The sequence below is a fragment of the Candoia aspera genome, chromosome 2 (genome assembly GCF_035149785.1).
Source record: "Candoia aspera isolate rCanAsp1 chromosome 2, rCanAsp1.hap2, whole genome shotgun sequence".
In the NCBI taxonomy this organism is placed as follows: domain Eukaryota; kingdom Metazoa; phylum Chordata; class Lepidosauria; order Squamata; family Boidae; genus Candoia; species Candoia aspera.
The window spans coordinates 198,206,344-198,232,008 of record NC_086154.1 but is presented as its reverse complement, the minus strand read 5'-3'; the positions used below and the strand labels follow the sequence as shown (position 1 = coordinate 198,232,008).

At 36.9% G+C, this 25,665-nt stretch overlaps 1 protein-coding gene across 1 annotated transcript in view; it reads left to right on the top strand.

The window, feature by feature from the left end:
- PRUNE2 (prune homolog 2 with BCH domain) overlaps positions 1 to 25,665 on the top strand; it is a 123,072-nt gene that overhangs the window by 63,113 nt on the left and 34,294 nt on the right. The window contains exons 7-9 of the mRNA XM_063295162.1: positions 10,691 to 10,846; positions 13,601 to 19,907; positions 20,358 to 21,138. Of these exons, the coding sequence (XP_063151232.1) occupies positions 10,691 to 10,846; positions 13,601 to 19,907; positions 20,358 to 21,138 (7,244 nt within the window). The remainder of the gene's footprint in view (positions 1 to 10,690; positions 10,847 to 13,600; positions 19,908 to 20,357; positions 21,139 to 25,665) is intronic.

Sequence of the window (25,665 nt, the reverse complement as noted above, 5' to 3'; positions counted from 1 at the left end):
TTTTATCAAAAAATTGTCTATGTCTGGGTTCAGGAGGGGGTTTGCAGTAATTAGCTCACATTTTTCAACAAAAGCACACAGGCTGTTGGCACGGCATGTGTGCAAAAACACTGGTGTTTACCCTATTATATTGCAATTTAAAGATGTCTTAAAGTTTGGCCATTAGTTCATAAAAGAGTAAAGAGCAAACGGAAACATTGGCCATGAGCTAAGAGGAGACTGTTCACCTATATGCTACAGAGCAGAGTTGAGTTTATCCCAGCTTGAAGATCATCGGGGTTCACGGCATAATTGTCAATGTGAGGGAAAAGCAGGGTAATGAGGAAAGAAATATATTCCTCATTTGTACTTTGTGATAGTTGGGTATTTTTAGCAAATGAGTTGTCAGCAGAAAGGCTTCATTAGACCCATCAGGATATCTGGCCATGAATAACGAATCCCAAACTGTACTGACAGTTTCTTTGAGCCAGAATGATGGAGCGTCTCTGACAAAAGCCATATTGTGCTCCCCATGCAAGAAGTGTGAAGAACAAAAGCGACATCTTATTTTTAATTTGGTCAGGTTAATATTGACACAGTTAGTTTCTCCAGAGAGTCAGATGTATGAACAATGAACATTTACATAGGGCTCACTTGAGTAATCAACTGTCAGATGCCATCAATCAGAAAGTATTCTAACTATTGAGAAGGGCAAAAACAAAACAAATTTCATTTCAATACTGGGCTTAAAATGGTATTATTTCTAATTATGCATGCTTACCACAGCTTTCTTTCACAAAAGGGAATGTAACAATATATTTATTGTATCTTTGCTTTGTGCACCTCTATATCTCTCTGTGCCGTACTTGAGTTGCAAGTTAGCAGGATTTTTTTTCTATCCCTTAAATAAATGCTTTAAATATATTCAGGTTTTTACAGTATAAAATAATTAAAAATGCAAATTACCACATTGCTTCTGAGCATAACTTAAGGGACTTATTCCTATGAAAATAATGGCAGCACAAGGTTGATGAGTTTCACACACAAAAAGTAGAAACAGCCAGAATCTTTTTAATAAGATTAGTTCCACAATTTTTCTGAAAATAGCTTAGGAGTGGCAAAGCAAGTTAAAATTACCTATGATTCAAAGAGCTGAAGTAGATGTCTCTCTTTCTTAAAATATATAGATATAAAATGCTACTGTAACTTATTACAGATTTAGGTTCCAGTATGTTGATGAATGATTCAAAATTTAATCTAGAGTTTTACTGTAGCTCAGTTTTAAGACATTATCCAATTGGTATTTGACTCCTAAATTTGAAAGAAGTTAAATTAGAATATGAAAATTGTTGGAAATATGAAGCATCAAATATTGTATCTAGTCAAAACAGTATATTAAACATTCAACACTAAGGTCCTTACATATTAGATTGTTTGAATATATGTATGTATGTATGCATGCATGCATGCATTTATTTATTAGGCTTGTCCCTGCCTCAACTCTTAGGGGTTTACGGCTAATAATATAAATAAAACAATGATAAATAATAAAAGTAAGTAAGGCTTAACAAACTTAGGCTAGTGTTGCTCCAATCAATCAATTAATCTGTCAGTCCCTAAAGGCTTTCTGTAAGAGCCAGGACTACCAATTTCCAAAAGGCCCATCCTTTGCCTGAGGGGACATGCCATTCCACAGAAGGGGAGCTTTCACAGAATATCCCACTGTTGAGCTTATCTTCTGCTGTACTTCTGCATAGGTGGGTCCTCTTAGCAGTCTCTGACTAAGTGTATTGGGCAGCCAGAATCTATTTAGGAAAGGTTTCAGCTATTGAGGCCCTTAAAGGTAGTGACCAGAACCTTGACTTGTACTTGGGAACATGCTGGTAAGCAGTGCAACACCACAGCCATGGTGTAATGTGGCAGTATCAAGACCGACCAGTGAATGTGCAAGCAGCTGCATTTTGGACGAGATGAAGTTTCCAAGTGGTCACAAGACTACTGTGTAGACTAAATTAAAATAATCTGAGATGACAAAGGCACAAGTGACCATTCTCAGTGCCCAATGTATCAATAGTTGTTAAGTTTTAATTTATCCATTGACTGTAGAGATGGAAAAAGCTTTGAAATCATACATGTTTATTTCAATTGTGCTTTTTATTATGTATTTGATTAAATTGTTATATTTATTGTTTATTGTTATATACGTTTGGCAACACTCCTTATGTATTATAAGTCCAATAAACCCAAAGCAAATTTTAAAAATGGATGAAGATTTAAAATAAAAGCTGAAGATTTCTATAAATAAATAACAGGTTTTTAAAAAGAAGGTCTTCAATGAGTTAAAAGCTATTTTCAGTCACATAAGGCAGCTCCCCTTCCCAATATTCATGAATTTCTAGGCTTTGATATCATATTCCAACTGTTCTGGAATGCCACCTGGCTTTTGGGGTGCAAGGATGTAGAATACTGAGTGAAAATCTTGTTGTACGTCTCCCAGTTGTTGCTTGCAGGATGTTGCCTGCCTTTACTCCAGGAGCTTAAGGCAGCACTTGATTGTATTTATTTTATTTTCTATCTCACCTTTATTATTTTTATAAATACCTCAAGGCAGCTAACATATCTAATATTCCTTCCTCCTCCTATTTTCCCCACAACAGCCACCCTGTGAGGTGAGTTGGGCTGAGAGAGAGTGACTGGCCCAAGGTCACCCAGCCGGCTTTCAGGCCTAAGGCGGGACTAGAACTCTCAGTCTCCTGGTTTCTAGCCCGTTGCCTTAACCACTAGACCAAACTGACTTATCCTTACCAGTCATTACTACCTTGTGTGGTAGGTTAAACTGAGAGTCAATGACAGGCCTAACTCATTCAAGTAAAGTTCATGGGTGAATGTGGACTTGAATCTGCATTTCCTAATGAAAAATGAAGGACAAATTAAATTTAAATATAGGCAAAAATTGGAGTGATGTTCATAGTCAGGATATTTCTAAAACAAGCAGTAATGTTGTTCTCTTCATAAGACTATCACTGTGAAAACATATACTATAACAAAGCTGTTGGCTACAAGGACAATTGTCTTTCTGTTTTGAATGTAGTAATAGTTATGCCTGTCAGTGTATGCCATGTAAAATATATATTCTAGTATAAAGGCTATCGAGGCATAAAATACAAGGCTGTAGAGGTCTTCCTGTGATATAAATAGACATGGATTGTTTTTTGTTCGAAATAATGATTGCAAACATTGCATAGATGTAGCAATACCTATATTCTTCTGCCACCTTGGATAAGTCTTGGCCAGGATCAAAAAACCACTGCCACTTGTTTTATCTTCCAAAGCTTCCCAGATATATGGCTTATCCCTTTTGAAGTACAAATTACTCACTTTTGAAATTGATGTGCCCCAAAAGCTACTTGATAAATTGTTTTGAATGTATGCCCTTCAAAGAAGAAAAGTTAAATACTAAACAATTCATGTACAATCTATTGCACTAAAGCAGTCTTTCCCACTTGATGAACTCTAAGTGTGATGGGTTTCACCTCCTTAATTCTCAGTCAGCATGGTCAAAGATTTAGGAATTACAGGTTTTGATCTAACACATGCTATCAGATTGAGAAAAGCTGCAACTTTTTAAATCCTGTCCTCTCACACTCTCTTAGCTAGTAAGTATTTTAAATTATGGGCCATTGTGGTCCAAATTAGGTTTAGGTTTTCCCCCCAGCCTGTTTGTGAATGCCAGGAAAGCAGCATTGGAAAAAACATACAACTATGAAAATTGTCTTTTTTTAAATCTAGAAAAATATTTTTTTCATTCAAACATTTGATGAAGTGGTGTTCATTTAATTTTAACTTAAGGGAAAACAAAACATATTTTTGGATACATCTGAGTAGATTAATTAATAGATTTCATTCACATGCAAGCTAAAAATTTATTACATAGAAGACAGAAATATATAGTTAGGGATAGAAGTGAATAAAATGCCCACCTGAATATTCAGTTGTGGTATGTGGTTGATGAACTGCTGTTGATTTAAAAGAATGCTGCTTAATAGCAGCAAAAAAGCAGATAATGTTATATGACAATATAACATTATTGTTCAGAAGACAATCAAACATTTTATCAAATAGAAATATCACAAGCCAAAGGATGAAAAAAAGGTATTTAATGAGCTACTGGAAAAGATGAAAATAAGGTCATCGAACTCACTGTGTAGATGAATATCCATTTATTTCTACTGGCAGTGTGGTTGCTGACATGATGAGAAGTTGGAATCTGCTTACCTTCTATTGGTTAATTTAGGCTGCTGTGGACATGCCCCCTCCCTTCTGGTTGCTGGCAACTACCCTCCATGGTAATTTGGGCTTGGACACCTGGCTTCTCCAAAGCTCTATGCTGGCCTGATGCCCAACTGGTGCTCTCCATAAAGCTTGCCAGATCTCATTTAGGCTCCTTATAAACACAGGTTTATAAGAAAGGTATGAGGGGGTCTTTTGGGAAATGGTACAGACCAGTAACAAACAGACTATTTTTAATTTTCCCTCTGTTTCCAGGAAAGATATAAAATTTAACAAACTTACTTATTGTCCTAACTTCTGCCTTAACACTAAGCCTATGCTATTTTAATCAAACATCTATGTCTATGTGTATATCTTATTCCTAAACAGTCTATAACAATTCTGTTCTCTTTTGTTGCCTGACCTTATACTAGGGCCGCAACTAGGGGGGGCAAGCAGGGCATGTGCCCCCGGCACCGCACTGGGGTGTGTGTGCCAAAATGAGCACTGGGGGGGCACCAGAATGGGCATGGAATCCATATTTGCCCCAGGTGACACAGACCCTAGTTGCAGCCCTGCCTTATACTAAGGTCTCAAGCCACCATTTAGCCAAGTTGGCTTCTGTTGCTGTCAGCTGCTGTTCTAAACTGTTGGTGAAGTCTTGGCCTGGCAGTTTCTCAGTCTATGCTGGGCTGAGAAAAGAAAGGTGCTTTGCCAGCTATTAGCTGGCTGTAGCTTCTCAGCATTTCTGCTGGAGAGGGTGAAGCTGCTGGGCTCTGTTCCTCCTTTCAGTTTGGCTACTGCTGGTTTGCTGAAGTCCAAGCCTGCTCCACCTTTGCCATCGGTTGCCTGTTGATCTCATATCCACCCCACTTCCCACCCTCATGCTCTCAGCATATTCCTTTTATAATTGGAAAACAGGTCTGGTGCAGACGGCCTTAAAGTCCCAGGGGAGAAAGCAAGGGGAAGGAAAAGTTCATGTTGACCACTGCAAGCTTTCCTTCCACAAAAGAGTGCAAGGCCTGTTTCTTAAACACAGGTTTAATGCACTTTTCAGAGTACTAGTCCTATGCTGTTCACAGCAGGCTGGAGAATGCTGGCTGGGAATTCTGGGAATTGAAGTCCACACATCTTAAAGTTCCCAAGGTTGAGAAACACTGGTTCAGAGGGTTGACTAAGAAGGAGAAAGAAACTTGGGTTCTAAGTAAGTATCAGTGGATCTTTCAGTCCCCACTGGCTGCAATAAAAGTGGTTAGCATCACTTTTGCTAACAAAGGGATTCATGTACAGTATCTGCGTTTGTTTTATTATTTTCACTTATGATATCTGAGGACTCTCATACAAGTGCTGCAACTGTTGTCCTGGCTAGTCAAAGCTCATGACATCATGGTCATTGTTTGAGCAATGTTCCATGGTTTCCTATGTCACCCTTGGTGGATGGGAGGGCAGCCTCACTTTTCCTGCTTCATTTTGGCTTTTGTGTAACTAGCTGGCCAATCCTGGGTAAGTGGGCAGTGTTCTTGCAGCTGTGAACGGCATGAGTCTGGACCCATGCCCCTCCTGGCTGGTCAAGGCCTTCCAGGAGGTGGCATGTAGTTGGACCATGCCTCTTTATGGGAGGGGGTGGTCCCACCTACCTTGAAAGAGACTGGTTTGTCCCCTCCTCAATAGGCCATCCCTGAGCCCTATGGTTTTAGGTAACTTCTGTCCAGTCTCCAATCTTCCCTTTTAAGGGAAAGTTGTTGAGAAGTGCTCCCAGCTGTGGAGGGCCCTGGATGAAGTGGATTATCTAGACCCTTTTCAGTCAAAATTCAGGTCAGCTATAGTAGTGAAACAGCATTGGTCACACTTGTGAATGACCTCTAGAGGGGTCAGGATTGGGATGGTGTGTCCATCCTGGCCCTCCTGGTAGCTTTCAATACCATCAACCATGGCATCCTTCTGGATTGGCTCCAAGGATTGGGAGTGGGGGACACTGTTTGGCAATGGTTCTCCTCTTTTCTCTGGGGCCAGTACCAGTAGAGGGAGGGAAGAAGAAGTTATGTGGGGTACCTCAGGGCTTCAGGATCTCACCTCTCCTACTTAACATATATATGAGGCTGCTGGGTGTGGTCATTCAGCAGCATAGGTTTTGGTATCATCACTAAGCTGATGATACCCAATTATATTTCTCTACCCCATGCTGGGCAGGTGAAGCTGTTCAGGTGGTTGCTCCAAGTAAGTACTTGGATGGGGAGAAACTGGCTGTGACTCAATCCTAGCAAGATGAAGTGGTTGTGGGTTTTTGGCTCCCTAGGCTCAGGAGTGATGACACCTTTAATTCTGGACAGTGTAGCATTCCCCCAGACAGAATTGGTGCATGAGTTGGGGATCCTCCTGGACTTGCAGCTCCTGCTGGAAGACAGGATAGCAGCTGTGGCCAGGGAGGCCTTTGCACAAATCCATTTGTGCACCTATTGGGCCCATTCTGTCATGAGTACTGTTGGTGAGCAGGAGTGGGGCCCTCTCCAGGGGGAAAAACACATGCGTAGTTTAGAAATCTAAGGCGGGTCTGCTCTGTGTTTCTTTGATGGGAGATTCAAAGCTTCTAAACTCCGCATGCATTTCTCCTCCTGGAGAGGGCCCTGCTCCTGCTCACCAGCAGTACTCATGACACATTCCTGGATTGGGAGGCCTTGCTAACAGTCACTCGTGCCTTAGTTACTTCCCGATTGGATTACAGTATTGTAATGGACTCTACATAGGGCTTTTGTTGAAGTCCATCTAGAAGCTACATGGCAAAGGGCCATTACTAGTGGGACTGCACATCCCTGTGGGTATCTACCCATCCTACTAGGTCATATAGGATGGGCATGCTCCAGGTCCTTTCCCTCAATGTTGTTATCTGGTGGGACCTTGGAGGTACATCTTCTCTATAATTGCCCTGGCCCTTTAGAATAGGCTCTTACCTGAGATTCAGGGGACCCTGCAGTTTTAGCCTTCCAGAGAGCAGAAGACCTGACTCTTCTTCAAGCATTGGGCTAGGATGGATTTGAGTCATGGGGTCAACAGCTTGGGTGGTTTGGCACCTGGTGGGAAGGGTATGATCTGTTTTTTTATTGCTGTTTTTATTGGTTGTTGTGAGAATCACTGTGTGAGATAGGAGGCCATATAAGTTCCATAAACAAACAAACAAACTAGGTGCCATGGCCATGGCTGTTATTATATGCTGTATGTTCTCCATGGCAGCCCATCAACCATTTCTGGTGCTGCCAGAAGTTGACTTCTTCTCACTGTCAGCACTGACATCCGGTTGCAACACTTGTTGAGGCTAGAGCTTGCTCATTGTTGATCACTTTCTTGTACTTTACTCTGTGCTGCCCTCCATACTTCCAACTTGTTAGCTATACTATGTCTGAACCTGGGCTTAAGCACTCTTTCAGAAGTGTTCTAGACTCATGTTCAGAAACAGCCTGACTGACTAGTAAGTGCATGGATGAGGGGTGTGCCAAATAGGAATATTGAGAGTAGCTGCTGTTAGCTGTGTAACTTGGTTCTTTCTTTCTGAGATCATTTGAAATCAGCAAAAGACATTTGAACACCCTGTGCTCCAAAGCACATTTTTCAAATTATTTCTGAACTGCTGTATTGCCCTACCAGAACCTATAAAATGAAAGATGCTTTAGTTCTTTCTCCTCAAAGCCCCAAAATGTTTAATTTAACAAATCTTGTGCCAATTCTGAAACACAAGGGGTAGCTGTGCAACCAAGAAATCTTAAATGTGGGATAGGTTTAATGAGAAATTCTTTTGTTACACCAATGAAAACAAATGTCTAATGTTAAAAAAAAAGTTGATTGAGAAAGGTTGAGAAACTTTTTACCAGTTATATGCCATTGTATAAAAAGATATGGGAGAAAATGAAAAAAAAATCCATCTCTTCATAGCAGTCAGCCTGCGGTCAACTTAGCAAATGTTTTCATGGACACTTTGGTGTCATACCAAACACTAGCAGTTGTTAATATAGGCACTAAGGGTAGAGTCCCAAGCTTTGTGTCGATGGATTCACCTTACTAATCTGCCAGGACCCTGCCTACCTAGTATTTTTTTTTAATTACAAGAAGTAAATGGAAATCTGATTTGTAGAAAAACAACACATTAGCCTCCGATATAATCTTTATTTCCAAATGCTTCGGGGTCTTTTTTTCCCCCCTTTTATTTTATTAGTAAGTTTGCCAAATTATGAGCCAGAAAGAAATAATCTTCAAAGAAGGATAGGTGGTTGGGAACAAGTAAGGAAGCTATCAAAATGGAATATAGTTCTTTTCAATATCTCTAAGCACTATATAGCCCAACATATCCTTTGAAAAAACTTAAAATTATTACATCCATGCCAAAATAACATGGGAAAGGATCCTGACAGGCATAAAATAAATAAAGCTTGACTTCAATTTATTGTATAGGTTGGCATAATTCAAACAAAATACACACGTGCTCAGACATCTGTTAATCAATTTACAGGTAATCCTCATTTAGCAACCTCAGTTGGGACCAGCAACATGGTCATTAAGCGATGATCCAGGTCCCTTCCCTCAATGTTGCCGTTAAGTGAAACCGTGACTGTACTTACAATCTTACTTCAACTTTCCTTTGCTTTACAGACCTGCAAAGGTTGTAAATGCAAGGATTGCTCTTAAAGTTACTTTTTCATCCATCATAACTGTGAATGGTTGCTAAATGAGGCAGTCATTAAATGAGGACTACCTATATTTCTTAAATGGATTGATATATACTTGTGTATGTATGTATATGTATGTATGTATATATATTCTATTAAAATTGAGAGAAGATAGATTACAATATGTCAAGTCACTGCACCATTAGGCACATGATTTCTTGTAGAATGTGAATTTTCATGGGGTTTTGTAGATCAGTGCCAGATGCTCCACTTCTTTGGTGAGGGGTTACAGATTGTGTAGATTGAATAGGAGAGCATGTAGGAGTGCATCCCCGTGCCTGAAGAAATACCTGTCAGAGGAGTTTGACAGGACATCACAGAGGAGAGATTGCTCAGAGTAACGCTGCTGAGTTGATGTTCTACCTCAAGTTTGAAAGCTGTGGCTCTATCATCATATAACAATTTCCAGTAAAGACTTTGAAGGGCCTAAGGTGCTTTTTTTTTTTTTTGCTGGAAATCTCATCCTAATAAAAATTTGAGAGCACTATCATTACTCCAGTTTTCAAATGGCTTAAAATACCACTTTCTATTTATGGACATGACAGTCTTTCTCAGAATTGAACAGACGAGAACATGTAATATGAAGATTGGACTTTTGATTGCATAGTGCTTGTTATCTTATCAAAGATACAGTATTTTTTCATAGCTCTGGTTACTTTTAGCAAATGATGAGGTAGTAGCAGGGCTGAGCCTGTGGGAATGTGGAAATCTCAACCTTCTCCCAGAAGTCCTCTGGATTTCACACACCCTGGCTACCTTCCAGGCTTGGTGTAGCTGTTTGGTAGTCACTGTTGCAACCCCTTATCTTCCTGGGATGTGCTTCAACCTTGCACGTTCCCCCCTTAACACCAAAGTGTGACAGTGATAGAACAAATAGAACCACCACAACCTATAGCCTTGCCTGTAAGTAAAATGAGAAAATGATGAAATAATAAAATAAATTCTAGAGCACCATCTCCTTGTTCTTGATCATAACTGAAGTCTGGACTGAGAAGAACAAAGATAATAGGGCTTAGATTAATATTTTCAAAAGATAAATGCTTCTTAATATTTTTACCATCTGCCTATTGTATTATATGACCTTACCTTTAAGTATTTTCAAATGTTTATCTTTCCATTTTCTTAGAAATATCTGACAAAAAGTGATGAGAGTTGTTTTGGAGAACCATGTGGCCAAAAGCTAGGATAAAAACAGTTAAGAATCAGCAGTGAATATAGTATGTGGCTAGCAGAGAATTTTATAAGATTATAATTCAAATTTATACTGGGTCTCAAGAGTATATCATTCAATAACTGTAACACCCATGTATGGGAAAACTATCTTTTTAGTATTTTTCATGAAAGTATAAATATATAATTTACATAGGGTCTCCCATGTGGGGGAGATGGGCGGTGATAAAAATATGATAAATAAATAAATAAATAAAAATATAATAACAAAAGTGATTTTTAGGGTGTATCTTATAATTGCAAGTAATCTCATATAGCAGCCTTTTCTTATTTTATACCCTACAGCTATGTTAATTTCAACTCCCAGTTCCCACTGCACTCAGTGGAATTTACTTTTGAGTAGATATGTTGAGTTGTGTTGTAAGAGTAGCCAAAAACATACCAAAAACAATCCCACTCCACCCTGGATCGTCCATTATTGGTTTAACTGTTCCAGTTAGCTGTGGATGTAAATTCAATTAATTTCTTCAATAAATAATTGATTTGTCATCTTTCAGGATTATCTGTTTCATAGAAATATCAATCAAGACCTGAAAGCATTTGTAGATAAATACGGTTTTGATGTCCTTGTCATTTCGGCCAGCTACTTAACAGAAGGACAAGAAAAAAAGCAAATAGCAGTTTATTCAGAAAACATGGAACTAGGAAATCAGGTATGTATTCTGAAAAAGAGAATGAAATAATATAAAAACTTGCACTGTCATAGGGGATGCATTGTTACATCACATTTTGCCATTACATTTCTAAATAATACAGGATAAGTTAAAGTCTTAAAAATATTGCAAGAATAGAACAATAACTTCTATAATGATCTGAGAACAGTAAAACATCATTAAGAGGTTGGATGACAGGATAATTAGAGAAGAAAAAACAATTATAAATTGTAAATTTTTTAAATTGAACTTTCTTTTAACAAGGTTCATTCTTACAGAACCCATCATTATTTTGCTTTAACATTTAACACATATTCATGAATGTGTAGGGATTTTTCCATACAGTTTTTTAAACTTCCTATTCAGATAGGATAGTCACAAAATGTATTGGCAATACTACTTTTCCAGCTCCTGTATTTTTTTGCCATATAAAGGTCACACCACAAGAATTATTGTATTTTATCAAAAGCATATATGTATCGTTTATTTTGGTTGAAGAAAATACATGCGCCTTCTCCATGTGTTAGAACTGTCCCCTACTCTAAGGTTATCTACAGTATCTTATACTATTTACTCCTCGTGCCACTGGTTTGCTATTTTTGGTACTATTTAACTCTGGGTTAAAACATTCTTCCTTGTAGCCATATCCATCCACAAACTCTCTCTTGTGATATATAGTTATGGAAGTCTTTTTGTAAATTCACATGGGAAAAGTTATTTTTGCTGGTGTATAAGAATGTTACATGAATATTATATTAGAATGTAAATTAATGTGACTGTGCATCATAGAAAGACTAGACAGGTCATCATGGAGAAAATCTGTGTGGTTGCTAAGAGTCGACAATGACTTGATGGCATATAATAAATCAAATGTGTATCATCTGTTATCAGTGAATGAATGTACATATATGTGAATTAATATGTGAATGAAAGTCTCTGTGTGTGTTGTGTGTAGACTCGGATGTATTCATGTATGTGAGAGTGAGGAATGGCATTGTCATGCTCACTTTACCTTTGAGCTAGTCCATTATTTTTTGCTCTACAGGTAGTTCTCACTTACTGACCACAATTGGGACTGGCAACTATGCCGCTAAGCGACACAATCATAAAGTGAAGTGACACATGACCGTGCCCAACTTCCAACATCAGTTTGTCAGTTCCGGCTACGGTCATTAAGCAAATCACTGTGGGTCGTTAAGCATGATGTCATGTGACTGCGACTTGCAACTTCCTGCTGGCTTCCCCATTGACTTTGCTTGTCAGATGCCGGTTGTGAAGGTTGCAAATGGCGATTACATGACTGCAGGATGCTGCAACTGTCGTGAATGTGCACTAATGAATGCACCATGATATTTCAAGAATATTATGTACTAATAAAAAGTACGTAATGCAAGCATTAGTGGCATTTCTACCATTCTCTTATATTACTTAATTGTGCTATTAGCAATCATGTGACTGTGGGGATGCTGCAACGGACACAACTTTGAGGTCTGGTTGTAAATCTCCTTTTTCAGAGCTATTGTAATTTTGAACAGTCGCTGAATGAGTCGTTGGAAAGCGAGGACTATCTGTATTCATTTTTTTGCAATTCAGTCTTTGAAGTAGAAAATAGAGAAAACCTCTATTCCTGTTCTAAAAAATAAATTTCTACAGTTCAAATATTATTATTAACTTTTTAAAATATTACAAACTGCTGTGAACAAATGTTTATTCCCACTAGGGGGTGTATGATGAGCCTGTCTAAAAATTGGCCATGCTCCTAGGAATCCTGGGACTCATAGTTCCAACACATCTGGCTTGCATCAGGTTGGGGAAAACTGCTCCGTTTTATCCAGTTGTACTGTTCTTCAGAACTAGGCTGGCTAAAACCCTTTGGGCTTCACCCAGATCAAAGAATGGCTTTCTTGTTCTGACGTTGTCCTTTACAAGTAGGATCATATATTTAACAAATAGAACCATATATTTAAGGTAGATCATAATTTCTTTAAACTTTACAGGATATTATTACTAGCAAAAAATTTTTTAATAGCACAATTAAGTAATATAAGAGAATGGTAGAAATGCCACTAATGCTTGCATTATGTACTTTTTATTAGTACATAATATTCTTGAAATATCATGGTGCATTCATTAGAGGGCTAAGTTAGTAATTATCTAAACAAAGACAATGTCAGATTTAATTTTTTTTCTTAAGCATTTTGTTGGCCTTTGCTTTCAAATGACATTGAAATGCACCTAGAATTCTGTGCCCTCCAGTCCCACATAAGCTTATTAGGCAGTGGTGAGCAATAGCTGGACTGGTTCTCATCAAACCATATACTGTACATATATTAGTGCAATGCTTCTTTCCCCAGAATGTGTCTCCACCTTAATAGAGTAAGGTCCTGATGAATTCTGGGAAAAGTTAGATGGCCATTGTTGTTATACCTGGCACTTCTAAATACTGCTGGATTGAGAAAGCTGCATAAAAATATTTTCTTTTATTCTTTTAAGGAAAGGTGAATATTAGGGACCAAGATCAGGAATACTAGACCCTCTGGGATCCATAGGCTAAAATTTTATTTCACTTTGTCAAGTACTTTGCTTAAGCAGAAAGTACTTGCTCAGTCAGAGTATATTAGAATGTGAGAAGTATTACAAAGTAAAAAACTGATTTCAGATGAAGACATTAAGATCAGTATTAATTTTTACTAACTTTACTTTCATTATGTACAGTTGATCAAACAAAACACTAGTGTTTTTTTTCCTTAATAGATTTGTTGTGAATTAGAAGAATGTCAGAATCCATGCCTGGAACTGGATCCTATGGAATATGGATGTGACCAACTTCTCATTTACCAACAAGATAATTATATAGCAAATGGTGATGAAATTTTTTTGCTAATGAAAGATGTTATCAGCAGGAGACATCCTGAAATGGCACCAAACAGTAGAACATCTTCCACTGAAGCTGTTGCTGGAAGTGCTCCACTTTCTCAAGGATCTTCTGGTATTATGGAACTATATGGTTCAGACATTGAACCACAACCAAACGTTGTCAACTTTATAGAAAACCCTCAGGATCATAATGGATCAGCCCAAGCCCATGCTGATGTTAATATAGATCTTGTGAGTCCAGACAGTGGACTTGCTACTATTAGAAGCAGCAGATCATCTAAGGAGAGCTCAGTTTTTCTTAGTGATGACAGTCCAGTAGCAGAAGGAGGTGTGTCTCATCACAGTTTTCTTTCTGGATTTGACTCTTATAGTCCCATTCCTGAAGGAGCAGTAGCTGAAGAAGAAAAGCCTCCATCTAGAAATTGCAGTGACAATTTTGATCTTTTCAATTTTGATTTAGCACCTATGACATCAATTCAGACAATGTCTCCACATTCAGTGGACTGTTCTGCGGATGATTTCTCCCATGACAGTGGTTCATCAGAAGAACAGTTGTCAGCTAATTCAAAAGCAGATGACAAGGCAAATCTATCAGAATGTGACACTGCAAATTATTCAATAGACTTACAAAGACGAAGCGAAGAAGATGATACAGTGACATTGAATGAATCTGGCCACCAAGAAGAAAATCACAGAGATTTTTCTGAAAAAAAATCAAGTTTGATTGACTTAGAAAATGAATTTTCCTCTTGTCCAGAAATATTTAAAAGTGCTGAGAGAAGAACTCCACCAACCCCAATGAATAGCCTTGTGGAAACATCACCTTTAGATAGTGGGCCACCTTTATTTTATCCACAAGATATAATTAAAAGAATTAATGAAATTGATCATGTGAAAAATCCTCATTCTCGTATTAGATATGGGAGCTGGTGGGATGGTTTTGAATTAGATTCCAAAAATGTTGATACATGGAATTCAACTGAACCTGAATCTGTATTTCAGAGTCCTGATTCATGGAAAGATTATAAAGTAAATCTGTTATTGAGACAGCAAACTGAGAGAAGAGCTTCAGATTCAGCATGTATACAAAAGCAACCAAAGCATATGGAATTTTCAAGAGCAGATATTTGGAAAAAACCATTTAGTCCTGCCCAAAATACTTTGGAATATCAACAAAAAGATGAAGAAGAGCAAATGGAAGAGTTTGCTAATATGTGGAACTCCAGTCAACCAGTTTCTGGACCATGGAATAATAGTGGACATATAAAGACAAATTTCCCTAATGTTTGGACAGAATTTGATCATGATAACTCATGGAATGTTCCTCAAGTGAATTTGGATCACTTTTCACAAAATTTTGATACACATTCTATGTCTAAATGTTTGCTGGAATTCTCTGTTGATAATCCAAGTGAAAATCCAAAGAATCAAATAGATTTAAGATCTCAAAACAACAGGCAGGGTAGTTCAGTAGAAAATCACAGAGCATATAAAAATGCAAAGTCTGATTTTGATAATTTGCAGAAAGATGTTAAATTGATTATGGAAAACCACAGTGACACTAATTCCAGACAGTTTGATAATACCACTGTATGGGATGCGTGTGATTCAAACATCAGAAAAGATATGCTTGGAAACCTTGCTTCTTGGGAAGATCCCTTCCTGTCATACAAAGATGCAGAGTTTGTCCCATCAAATACTTGTGAAGATCTGATTGTCTCTCCACCAGATACAAACTATTCAACATCTGATTCATATGTATCACCCACAGGGGTTGGAGATGAAAAAGAAAGTGAGGACAAACATTCTGATAGAGAGCCAACGTTTGACCAAATAATAAACTCAAATTCAGATGAAACTGCAACAGAAATGTATGATTTAGCAGATAATAAATCATTGCCACAGACATTTCCTGTATGTTCATCTGATTACAGTGAAGCTCGGAAACTAACCTTTAATAATGAAACACCAACAGAAGTTGAACATTCTGAGTGTAATATAAAAGATGCTGTTGTACTTGATTCAGAAAAAAAAGATACAGTGCCTTTTTCAGGTGACTATGATGTTGATGACAGTAGCCCTTCTGAAAACTATGAAATGATGTTGGTTCCTACACAAAAAAATAGTAGTTCCCCACCATGTAGTATCATACACACAATAGAAGGAAAAGGTGAGAGGAATAATGAAATCGTTCTTGAAGACACAGGATTTCCTTGTTTGGACCCAAGTGATACAGAGAATGCCATTTTAGTTAATTATCAATTTAAAGGGAACAACCAGTCAGAACAAGAAAGTAAGCTTTTGAATAAGCAATTTGACCAAAAGGCTGAACATCTCCAGCACAATCAAGAAATTGCATTGGAGGATAATAGCTTAACTTACTCCTCAGCACTAGAAGTCATTGAAAATAAAACTGCTATAGGATCAGTCACCCTTAATGATGTTAGAAATGAAACATTGCAAAATGACAACATGCCATTGTCACTTTTACTACCTCTTTCATATGTTAATAGTTCAGAAGAAAGCAGGACAATTTCTGATTATCCCAGTTCACCAGAAAAAACAATAACTAGTGGAAGTCTGGAAGAAGTAGCAGCAGAGTCACCAGAAGTAAGTGTACCATTTTCCGATTGGACTCAACTTGTCAAGGAGGAAAAGAAGGAAGTATCCTCAGATAGTAGTGCAAAACATTTTGTTTCGTCTCCCAAAGAAGATAATAATTTGGAACATTTTAACATGGTTGATCATCTAAACTACCATTCAGAGGGGGTATCTACACCAGTTTCTAAACCTTTTGATAAAGATCTATCTGCACAAAATATTCCTGACATGGAAAGTCCCTCTCCAATTTCTCCTAGAGAAGAATGTAATCAAACAAAGCATTCTCCAATAATGGTTGAAAACCAAAGCATGATTAATAGATCAGAAATGAACACTTCAGAATCAGAACCACCAAATCTTTTTTTGCGTGGTGAAGATCCACCATCAATAGGAGAAGAGTCAATACCTAACTTGAACACTGATAAATTTGAATTGGAAAGTTATGAAGACGATTCAGAAATGGTGAACACTGAAGACACAACTTCAAAGAATAAAAATCAAGGAATTCCACAGAATTCATATACAGAATATATTGAACCCCTGGATACAACAGATATGCCACAACCAAATAATTCATTACTGTATAAAACTGATTCTTCTGAAATAAGTGAAACTTCTGGAAGTCTGGAGAGTGAGAATGAGTTCACTCATGAAAAATGTATTGATATTATACTGCATCATGAATTGTCCCAAATCCTTGATGCTTGGAATATATCAGTGAGTGAAGAGATTCAGTTTGCTGGACTAAGCCCCATGAAGAATGAAATGTCAGAAATATCAAGTAACTCCCCTGCAAATAGTTCCCTCAAAAATACCTGTGAGGAAGATAATAGCAGTGGTGGTTCCATTCATGATGATATATACTCAAGCCCAACAAGCCCAGATATAAGTGATTCTTCAACTAATATACATACCAGGGAGAGTTTTCAAGGAGCTAATAATCAGAACAAGAGTGAAGGTACATGGGACATTACAAATGATATCAAAATAGATGAATCTGGGAAGGAATCCCTTGAAAATAAAAGCCCAGAAGATTCTGAAACAAACACTGATCACAAAGTTCCTAAAAACTTAGATCTTTGGAATGCTCATGTGGATGATGATACATCTTCTTTATCAAGTCCTGGAATAGATGAAGGTTCAGAATATTCAAATCCAAATCAGGGAGGAATAGAGTCAGATTTAGACTCTGACAAATTGGAGGATGACATGAGAAAGCAGGAATCGTTGCAGTTCCATGAAACAAATCTTATAGTTGATTCAAAAAATTCAAATGCTCAGCCTAATTTGAAGGAAAATGTCCACATGGATGCATTAAATAAATCGTCTGAAGATGTTAATATTTTAAGAGAAGGCTATGTCCGTGAAACATCTGAATATTTTATAGAAAGGGAAATAGATCAGGATAATGTACTTAATCACATTACAGAAACATCTGCTGTAAATAATGAAGAAATTTACAGTCCAAATAATTTAGATGCCTGGGATATTCTGTTGCAAGATAATGCAAAAAATGCATTAGATGAAAATAAAAAATTCAAAGGAGAATGTTTTGGATTTCCAGATGATAAGTTAGAATGGTGGAATTTGGAAAAACAAGGTGAGAGTTCACTTGGATTGAATTCTAAGAGTGAAAGTAACTCTACAGGAGTTATCCCTGATGATGCATGGGCAGTAGATCCAAAAAGAAATGAAAATGTCAAACAACCAAATCTTATAGCTACTTGTAGATATGAAAAAAAATCTACACAATTTAAAAATGAGGAACATGTACTGACTCATCAGTATGAAGGATCAGATCAAGGTAGTGCAAACACTGGAGAATATGATGGACTACCATGGCCACATATTGATGAAACAGAGAGAAGACAAGAACCCTCTCTTAATACTGTTAAACAAACTGTTCCAGAAGACTGGCAGACAAGCCTGTTAAATGCAGTTGCTCAGGGAGATCTAAAAGTTGGTCCATTAAAAAATAATCCAAACATAATAACCAGAAATCGATTTGATGCAAACATAATAAATGAACACAGTGAAATGCAACTAGAGACTATTGACAAATCTCCATCTGATCCTACACTATCTTTAACAAAATCTCTGAGCTCAACAGCTACTGAAGAAAGAATTGCACAAGAAAATTCATTTGTTCCTGATATACTACAAAATAGCACCCCTGGAGACTGTCAGATATTTAATATTGATCCAGATTTGTGGACTGATGTTGATCAGCCTTTCATTTTGAGAACAAGCAGAGAAAACCCAGATATATTAAATCACTTTGATCAAGACAGCAGTTCACAGGCCTCAAGCAGTCCTGATGTTTGCCAGTATGAAAGCAAGGAAACATGTGCACAAACTTCTGTTCTAGCTGAGCACGAGGAGCCCAATGAAATGTCCCCCATAATGTTAGAAGACACTGATTTTCATTTTAATCACCAACTGGCAATTGACAGAGAGGAATTATGTCCTGAAGAAAACTGTTCATGTCTTTCAAATAATTATGAGATAATCTACCAAGGAAAATCTCCTACAAGTGATGAACCATCTGAAATTGAAGAAGAAAATATTATTCAGGAATCTGTTTTGCCCACAGATAGTTTTATATGCGATAATTTTCCTGGAAATGATCAACTTTCAGCCTTTGACCATGTAACAGCATCAGCTGAACAGCTGAAAACAGTGCATACTACAATTGATAACACTGGAAAAGAGTATAGTATGAATAAGGTACCAATGACTAATAATCTGTGTATAATGCTGAATGAAACTAATCCTTTGACAGCCATCAGTGAATCAGAGAAAACAGTAGAAATGCATCCAGCACTTACAAAGAAACACTCACTGCAAGCCTCATTAGAAGAAAAGAAGGAAGATTTCCTGTATAATACAGAAAGACAATATTCTACAGATAGTCTACAAAACCTCCAAAATATGCAGGAAAACTGTAGTCCACAGTTTATAGAATCACCCAATAAACAATCCAGACTAGTATGTGCTTCTCCATTTGGTTTAGACACTGTTCAAAAAGATGGCATGAGTATTTCAGGATCTAACACTACTGTTATAAAAGATGATATTGCAGAATATTCTCAACAGGGTTGGGAATCCCTGTTACTAGAATCTGATGCAACTCCTGGATCTTCATCTACTTTGAAAGTATTTGAGTTTGAAACAGACTCAAGTAATATTGAATCCCCAGTTGGCAGTGAAATTGACATTCCGGAATCTAAAGCTACTGGTTTGAAAAATGAGATTGCAGAAGATCAAGAAATTCAAGGCTGGGAGTCATTTTTATTAGAATCTGATGAGTTATTACAACCTTCATGTGGTTTTAAAAAACCTGTGTATGAAATATATTCAAATAGTATTGATTCACCAGTTAGTGACAATGAAAGTAATCTTTCAGAGAAGAAATCTGATGTTGTAAATAGCAAGGCTGGAGAAAGTTCTGAAGACTGGGGTTCTTTATTGTTAGAGTCTGAAGTAATTCCCGAGTCAACAAATTATTTGAAAGAATGTGAATACGAAGCAGAATCTACTCATATTGATTCACCAGCAGGTGGAGTCATAAGTGTAGCCAATGGTGAGTTAAATTAGTACATTTATTAATATAAGATTTTTTTCTGGGCAAATAAAAATCTTTGTGACTGCATGTATCACAATATGCAATAAAATGGTTTAGAAAGAAATAACTTATGAAAACTTTTCCAGATAAAATGTCCCAAATGGAGATACTTAAAAAAAAAAAAAAGTATTTATTAAAAATAATTTTTTAAAAATAAATATTTCAAATGAATACATACACTGTAAATGTGTTTTAGAGACATGCACACACACTCTCTCTCACACACTAGTATTTTTTCCTAGCTATGAATGATCTAGCATACCTTATTTTAAGTAAAAACCTATTCTAAGCAAAACAAAATGTAGTAATAATAAAAGGCTGTATAAATCAATTAGATAACTATTTTCATTTTTAAAAGTAGCAAGAGTAATTAACTGCTTTAACTAAAACTGTTTTGTTTAATTTCAGAAGCTATCTGTGATGTGTTTAATTATGATAGTCAAGTGGCCAAGTTCCCAGATAGGACAACAAAGGGCAATAAGGAAGATACACAATTACAGGAAGCTGAAGAACAGTCTTTAGAAATGGATTATGTGCTCATTAGTGGTGAAGAAAATAAATCTTTGACAAAAGACATTTTGGTAACACAAGAAAGCAATTTCCTTTCAGCAGTTGCTGAACAAATGGATTCTCTTGAAACATTTTCAGCAGAGTCCTCGGATACATTACAGTCAATCTCCATAATAAATGAAAGTGAAGGGCAGTCTACTCTGGAGAATGAATGGGACTCTTTTTATTTAGAAGAAAAAAGTTCTCCTGTTGTGCCTCAAAAATCAGAAGATGAAAAGAAATCACCCAGCATCCCTGTACAAGACCAGGAATGGACTATGGTAGGCCAAAATGGAGAGCATGATGTATCACCTGAAGATAACTGTAGTAAGCCAGTCACAATAGAGTCACTGTGCAGACAATCTATTAAAGAATTAGACAATGTTTTAAGCCAGGAACTGATCTCTGAGACCCAAGCTGAAATTCCACTAGATAAAAGCCCTCACCAAGCCTGGGAACAAGAGGACAAGATATCATGTGGTACAAAAACAGATGCTCCTTTATTGCAAGTGGTTGCTACTGATGCTGAACTGGATGATCATCCACAACAACCTCCTGGAGACAGCATGGTAAAAGAACAAGAAATGGAAGATGAGACCCAGTTTGTTGGCAATGAAAGAGAGCTCAATCAAACAGTAGGGTAAGGACAGGCCTATAAATGTTAAGGCCCATAAATGTTATTTCTAATTTTATTATTTATGAATATATTGATATATTTCAGAAGGTTGCTCACACAGAAGCAAGAAGTAGAAAAACTTTATATTAGAATAAGAGCTTCCGGTTATGCAAGGCAGAATATCCAATTTTTACCAACCTTCCTATGTTCTGCAACAATCCAGTATTCTACAGGGCCACCCTGTGATCAAAGACCCTGTTCTGTGGAACACAAAGGATTGTCATATATATAGAACATTGATAACAATTGTATTGCCATATCTTGTGTGAGCAGATATTCAAAGCTATAATTGGACTCACCCCACACAGAGTTTGGATTTGTTTATACTTTCCAAATTAATTATTAATGCTGACAGTTAAGAAAATGCAACTGTTTTCCTAGTTGTTCTTGGTAGCCTTCCTATATGGAATACAACCACATATAATGTTGTGTGTGGTGCATTCTTATAATAATACCATTTACCTTTCTCTTTTCAACTGGTCAATTTTCTTTTGCCATTTTAAGGAGTTTATTTTATTTATTAGATTTATATGCACTACAATCAAATGGACTCTTGGGAGTTTACAACAAAAGCATTAACAGTAATAATTAAAACATCCCTGGTAAATAATTAAATTGAATATTGCTGACTGTATCTACTGAAAGGATATTCTACTTCTGAACTAAATTATATTTAGAGTTGCAAATTCTCACTGTAGATGTTGTAGGAGGAAAGCCATAATAGTCTATGGTAGCCAAAAATCAGATGAAGCCTGATTTTAAAATCAGATGGAAAGCCAGATGGTACCTTTTCCGAGTAACAATGTTATTGAAAGACATAAGCTTTTGTGAGCTTCAGCTCACTTCATCAGATGCCTAGAGTGGCTATGTGCCAGCCAAAATACCTGAAAAATCAACAGTTTGGGATATTGTATATTTGGGGATATAATCAAGAACATATTTGTCTTTAACACACAGTCATATTGATTCAGTCACATTAACAATCCTGTTAATGTCAGTCCAAACCTGTAGTTTGATAATGTAATGTAGCAACTAAGCACCTGACCTGCATTTTGGGAAGTCTTTGGTTTAAACTGTGTCTTGGACACCCCTGAGTAGAAAGGCAGGATGTAAATCAAATCAAATAATAATTACAGCTTAAACCTAATTTGCCATACAAAACAGCACTCAACTTTGATCTATGTTTTAAGATATCTAATGTCAAAGTTTGTAGTGAGCAAAATTATTCCGACCATCATCCTGTCTTCTTACCCACTCCTGTCTCCAGGCCTTTTTTTAAAAAGACTTTGTTCATCTCTTTCTCATAATTAATTGAATCATTTCCCTTCTTCCTTTTAAATCAACTTTCACAGGTATTACCCAATTCTTACTCATTTTTACTGTCACCATATTCTTATCTACTCTGAATACAGGTAGTTCTCTTTTAGCAGCTGCCTTGTTTAGTGACCATTCACAGTTATGACAGTGATGAAAAAATAACTTTACAACCAACCCTCTCATTTATGACCTTTGCAGGTCTGTAAAGCAAAGGGAAGCTGAAGTAAGATCATAAGCACAGTTGCAGTTTCACTTAGTGACTGCTTTGCTTAAACGAATGAGTTGTGGATCCCAATTGTGGTCTCTAAATGAGGATTACCTGTAGATCTTTTGTAAATTCTTGACCTCTCTTCTCAACCTTCACAGATTCTTTGGTAGAACTTTGGCACTCTAGGGATCTGGCTTATCTATGTCATACTGCAGACAAAGAAATGATGAAGTGACCTTATTTATTTATTTAATTTGTCCCTGCCCATCCATTCTTTTCACTTCTGTGTGTTCCAGCAACATTTTTGGACTTAACAAACATGAAATGATCCTAATTTCACCTGAGCATGATAAAGTGCTATAATAAGTTCATTATGATATAAAACATTTTTTTTCAGCACTATGCTTATGTGTGTTATTCACTGCTGCTTTGTCTCAGAATGTGCTATGTAATTCTTGCAATATATATTACAGAGTAATGTATTAGTTTGCATTCTTGTGGCTGTCTCTAAGCTGTAAATCTCATGACCACAACAGGTGGGCATATAAAGATTTCTGTTTTTTCTCCTTCCCCTTACATTTTGTATAAGCTGCACCCCCTCCCCGCAGTGTATTAGGGTGTTTTTTTCCATGTAAACACAGCTATCTTTATCATATAATTTTTATCTTTCCCCTTGTTTTCTATAGATCTAAGCAAATACTTCAGAATGTTACATTACTAATTTGAGCTAAACTTATGAATTAAATTCATTTCATGCAATCTACATAAAATATGAAAGTTAACATCCACTTTTCTCATGGGCTCACATGAATGTATATACATTTGCTAAGGTAGAATACAAAATTTACCCATGAATTTATTTGGATTTATCTCACTGGTGTTTTCTTAAAAGTGGCCCTGGAACCAAATTATGTTCTTTGGCTGCAATTGAAACGCCAGATATAGAAAATTATTTCAATTTTGAAGGTTGAGAACTGAATGGGAACTAGTTTGCTCTCTAGGTCAACTTTACTCAACTGGTACGAGTTATAGCCCCAGCACATCTGGACGTCTCTAAACAGGGAAAGGCTACTTTTGATAATATGACAAATATAACCCAGCATGGGAATGACTACATATTTCTTAATGCTATTTTCTACACATTGGCACATATTTAAATATGCTTTTCAAGAAAAGGTAACTGCCTTTTAATTAACTGGTTAATGCAGAGAAAAGTGGCTTCTGCCTATAGGTCCCAGTAAAATTTCTCTGTTCTGTACATAGACATTGAATTTGCCATCTTTTGTGTTGTTTTCTTACTAAATTCTCCATCACAACATGGCTTTAAATACAATTTAAGTGAAGTAGATTACATAAAACTATCCAATACACAGCTTCAAAAATTGCATTTAATCTCTTAAATTGATAATAAGATTTACTTTATTTTGTTCTCACAGTTTTTTTTTTTTGACTACTAAGAGAGAGAGAGAGTTTTTCTTAATAAGCATCTGTGTGTGGTGTTATTTGAGTGCCTATTAGAATCGCTGTTTGGATATGCACAGCATGGTATCCAAAGGCAGGTGATCATCTTCCTTATTTAGAACTAGCATTAGTCATGTGATCAGAAAAATGGTGAAGGTCTGTGTTTCTAGTAAGCTGCTATCGGAAGGAGATCCTGACATGAAGTCGTAGAGCAGCTTGACACTTTTCCTATTGCAAAATTGCTTTTTAACCCTCAAGAAGGTAAGCACATTGTTTATACGGAGCAATTGGCAAAGATGGTGCTTTTCTTAACAGCTCTGTTGTTGCAGTTACCACGGAGGGAGGCGAGGGAGAGAAGAATATTTATCAGCAGGATGCAAAGCATTTGCTGTCTCATAAGAAAATTAGGCAGCTGTGACTTAAAATTCAGCCACATTTGTTTATGTAGGAGATGATAGCTTCCTTTCAGAGATTTGTCAGATTATACAATGAAGTGATTTTTGTAATTAAGGACCAAAACTTTACTGTGTATTTTAATTGCATAACCCTCCTCATTAGTGTGATTTTGTTCTCTGCATAGCTTTCTGATGATGGTAATGAAGAAGAAATAAAGGCACTACCACTGTCTAAAAGCTTGCTTAACTAAGGGGAAGCAGTAAACCGACTTGAAATCATGTCAATCTTACAGCAGTGGAATAGGTGACTGTGCTGTTTAGATGGTTTCCTGCAAGAGAGAAGCAAAGGATGTTTCTTTCTTGAAGGGTCCTCCTAGATGCTGTAGCTGTTCAGAAGGAATTGGGTTTCAAGTGGACAAAGAATAGAAAACGCAAAGCTTGAAAAATGAACAAGCACTTCTTAAAATACATGCAGAATTGTGGCTCTTTGATATGTCTGCCAGTAAAAAATGAAACCTTTCTGTGAGGAACTTGTTTTGAGAAAATGCTTTGTGTAGTTAAAGAAATGACCTCATGCACAACAGCTTTCAGAAAAGAAAATACCTAAAACATGGTGGGAAAAACCATGAAATGGGTGAAGAAATAGGAGGATCTGTGCTGTGCCTTCTTAAGCCACAAGAGGCTGATGTGATTGTTTGAACCTGTGTCTTACTGTGAGTCTCACATCAGCCATGTACTCTGCACGGCTCATTTGTTCTCTTGAGTCTGTATGATGGAACTTCTAAAGCCTTGCCTCATGAGGCTGGTTGAAAAAGAAGGGCTTACAAAGCTCTCTCTAAAACCGTAAAGGATGGTCACCCAAGAGAACACTGTAAGGTGATCTGTAATACTTCTTTTGATAAAGCACTGCTTATTAAAAAATGCCTGGGAAGTTGACTATACTTTCACTGAATCTCTTCCTCGTTTTCTCTTATTCCTTTGTGTTGTTTCTGAAGAAAAGCAAAGTGTCTTCTATGTTTAATGAGATAAATGGAACCTTTGTAGCTGTTCCCAATCCAGGCTACCAAGAATAAATATAAGTGACTTCTTTGGGATATACAGTACAGCGTT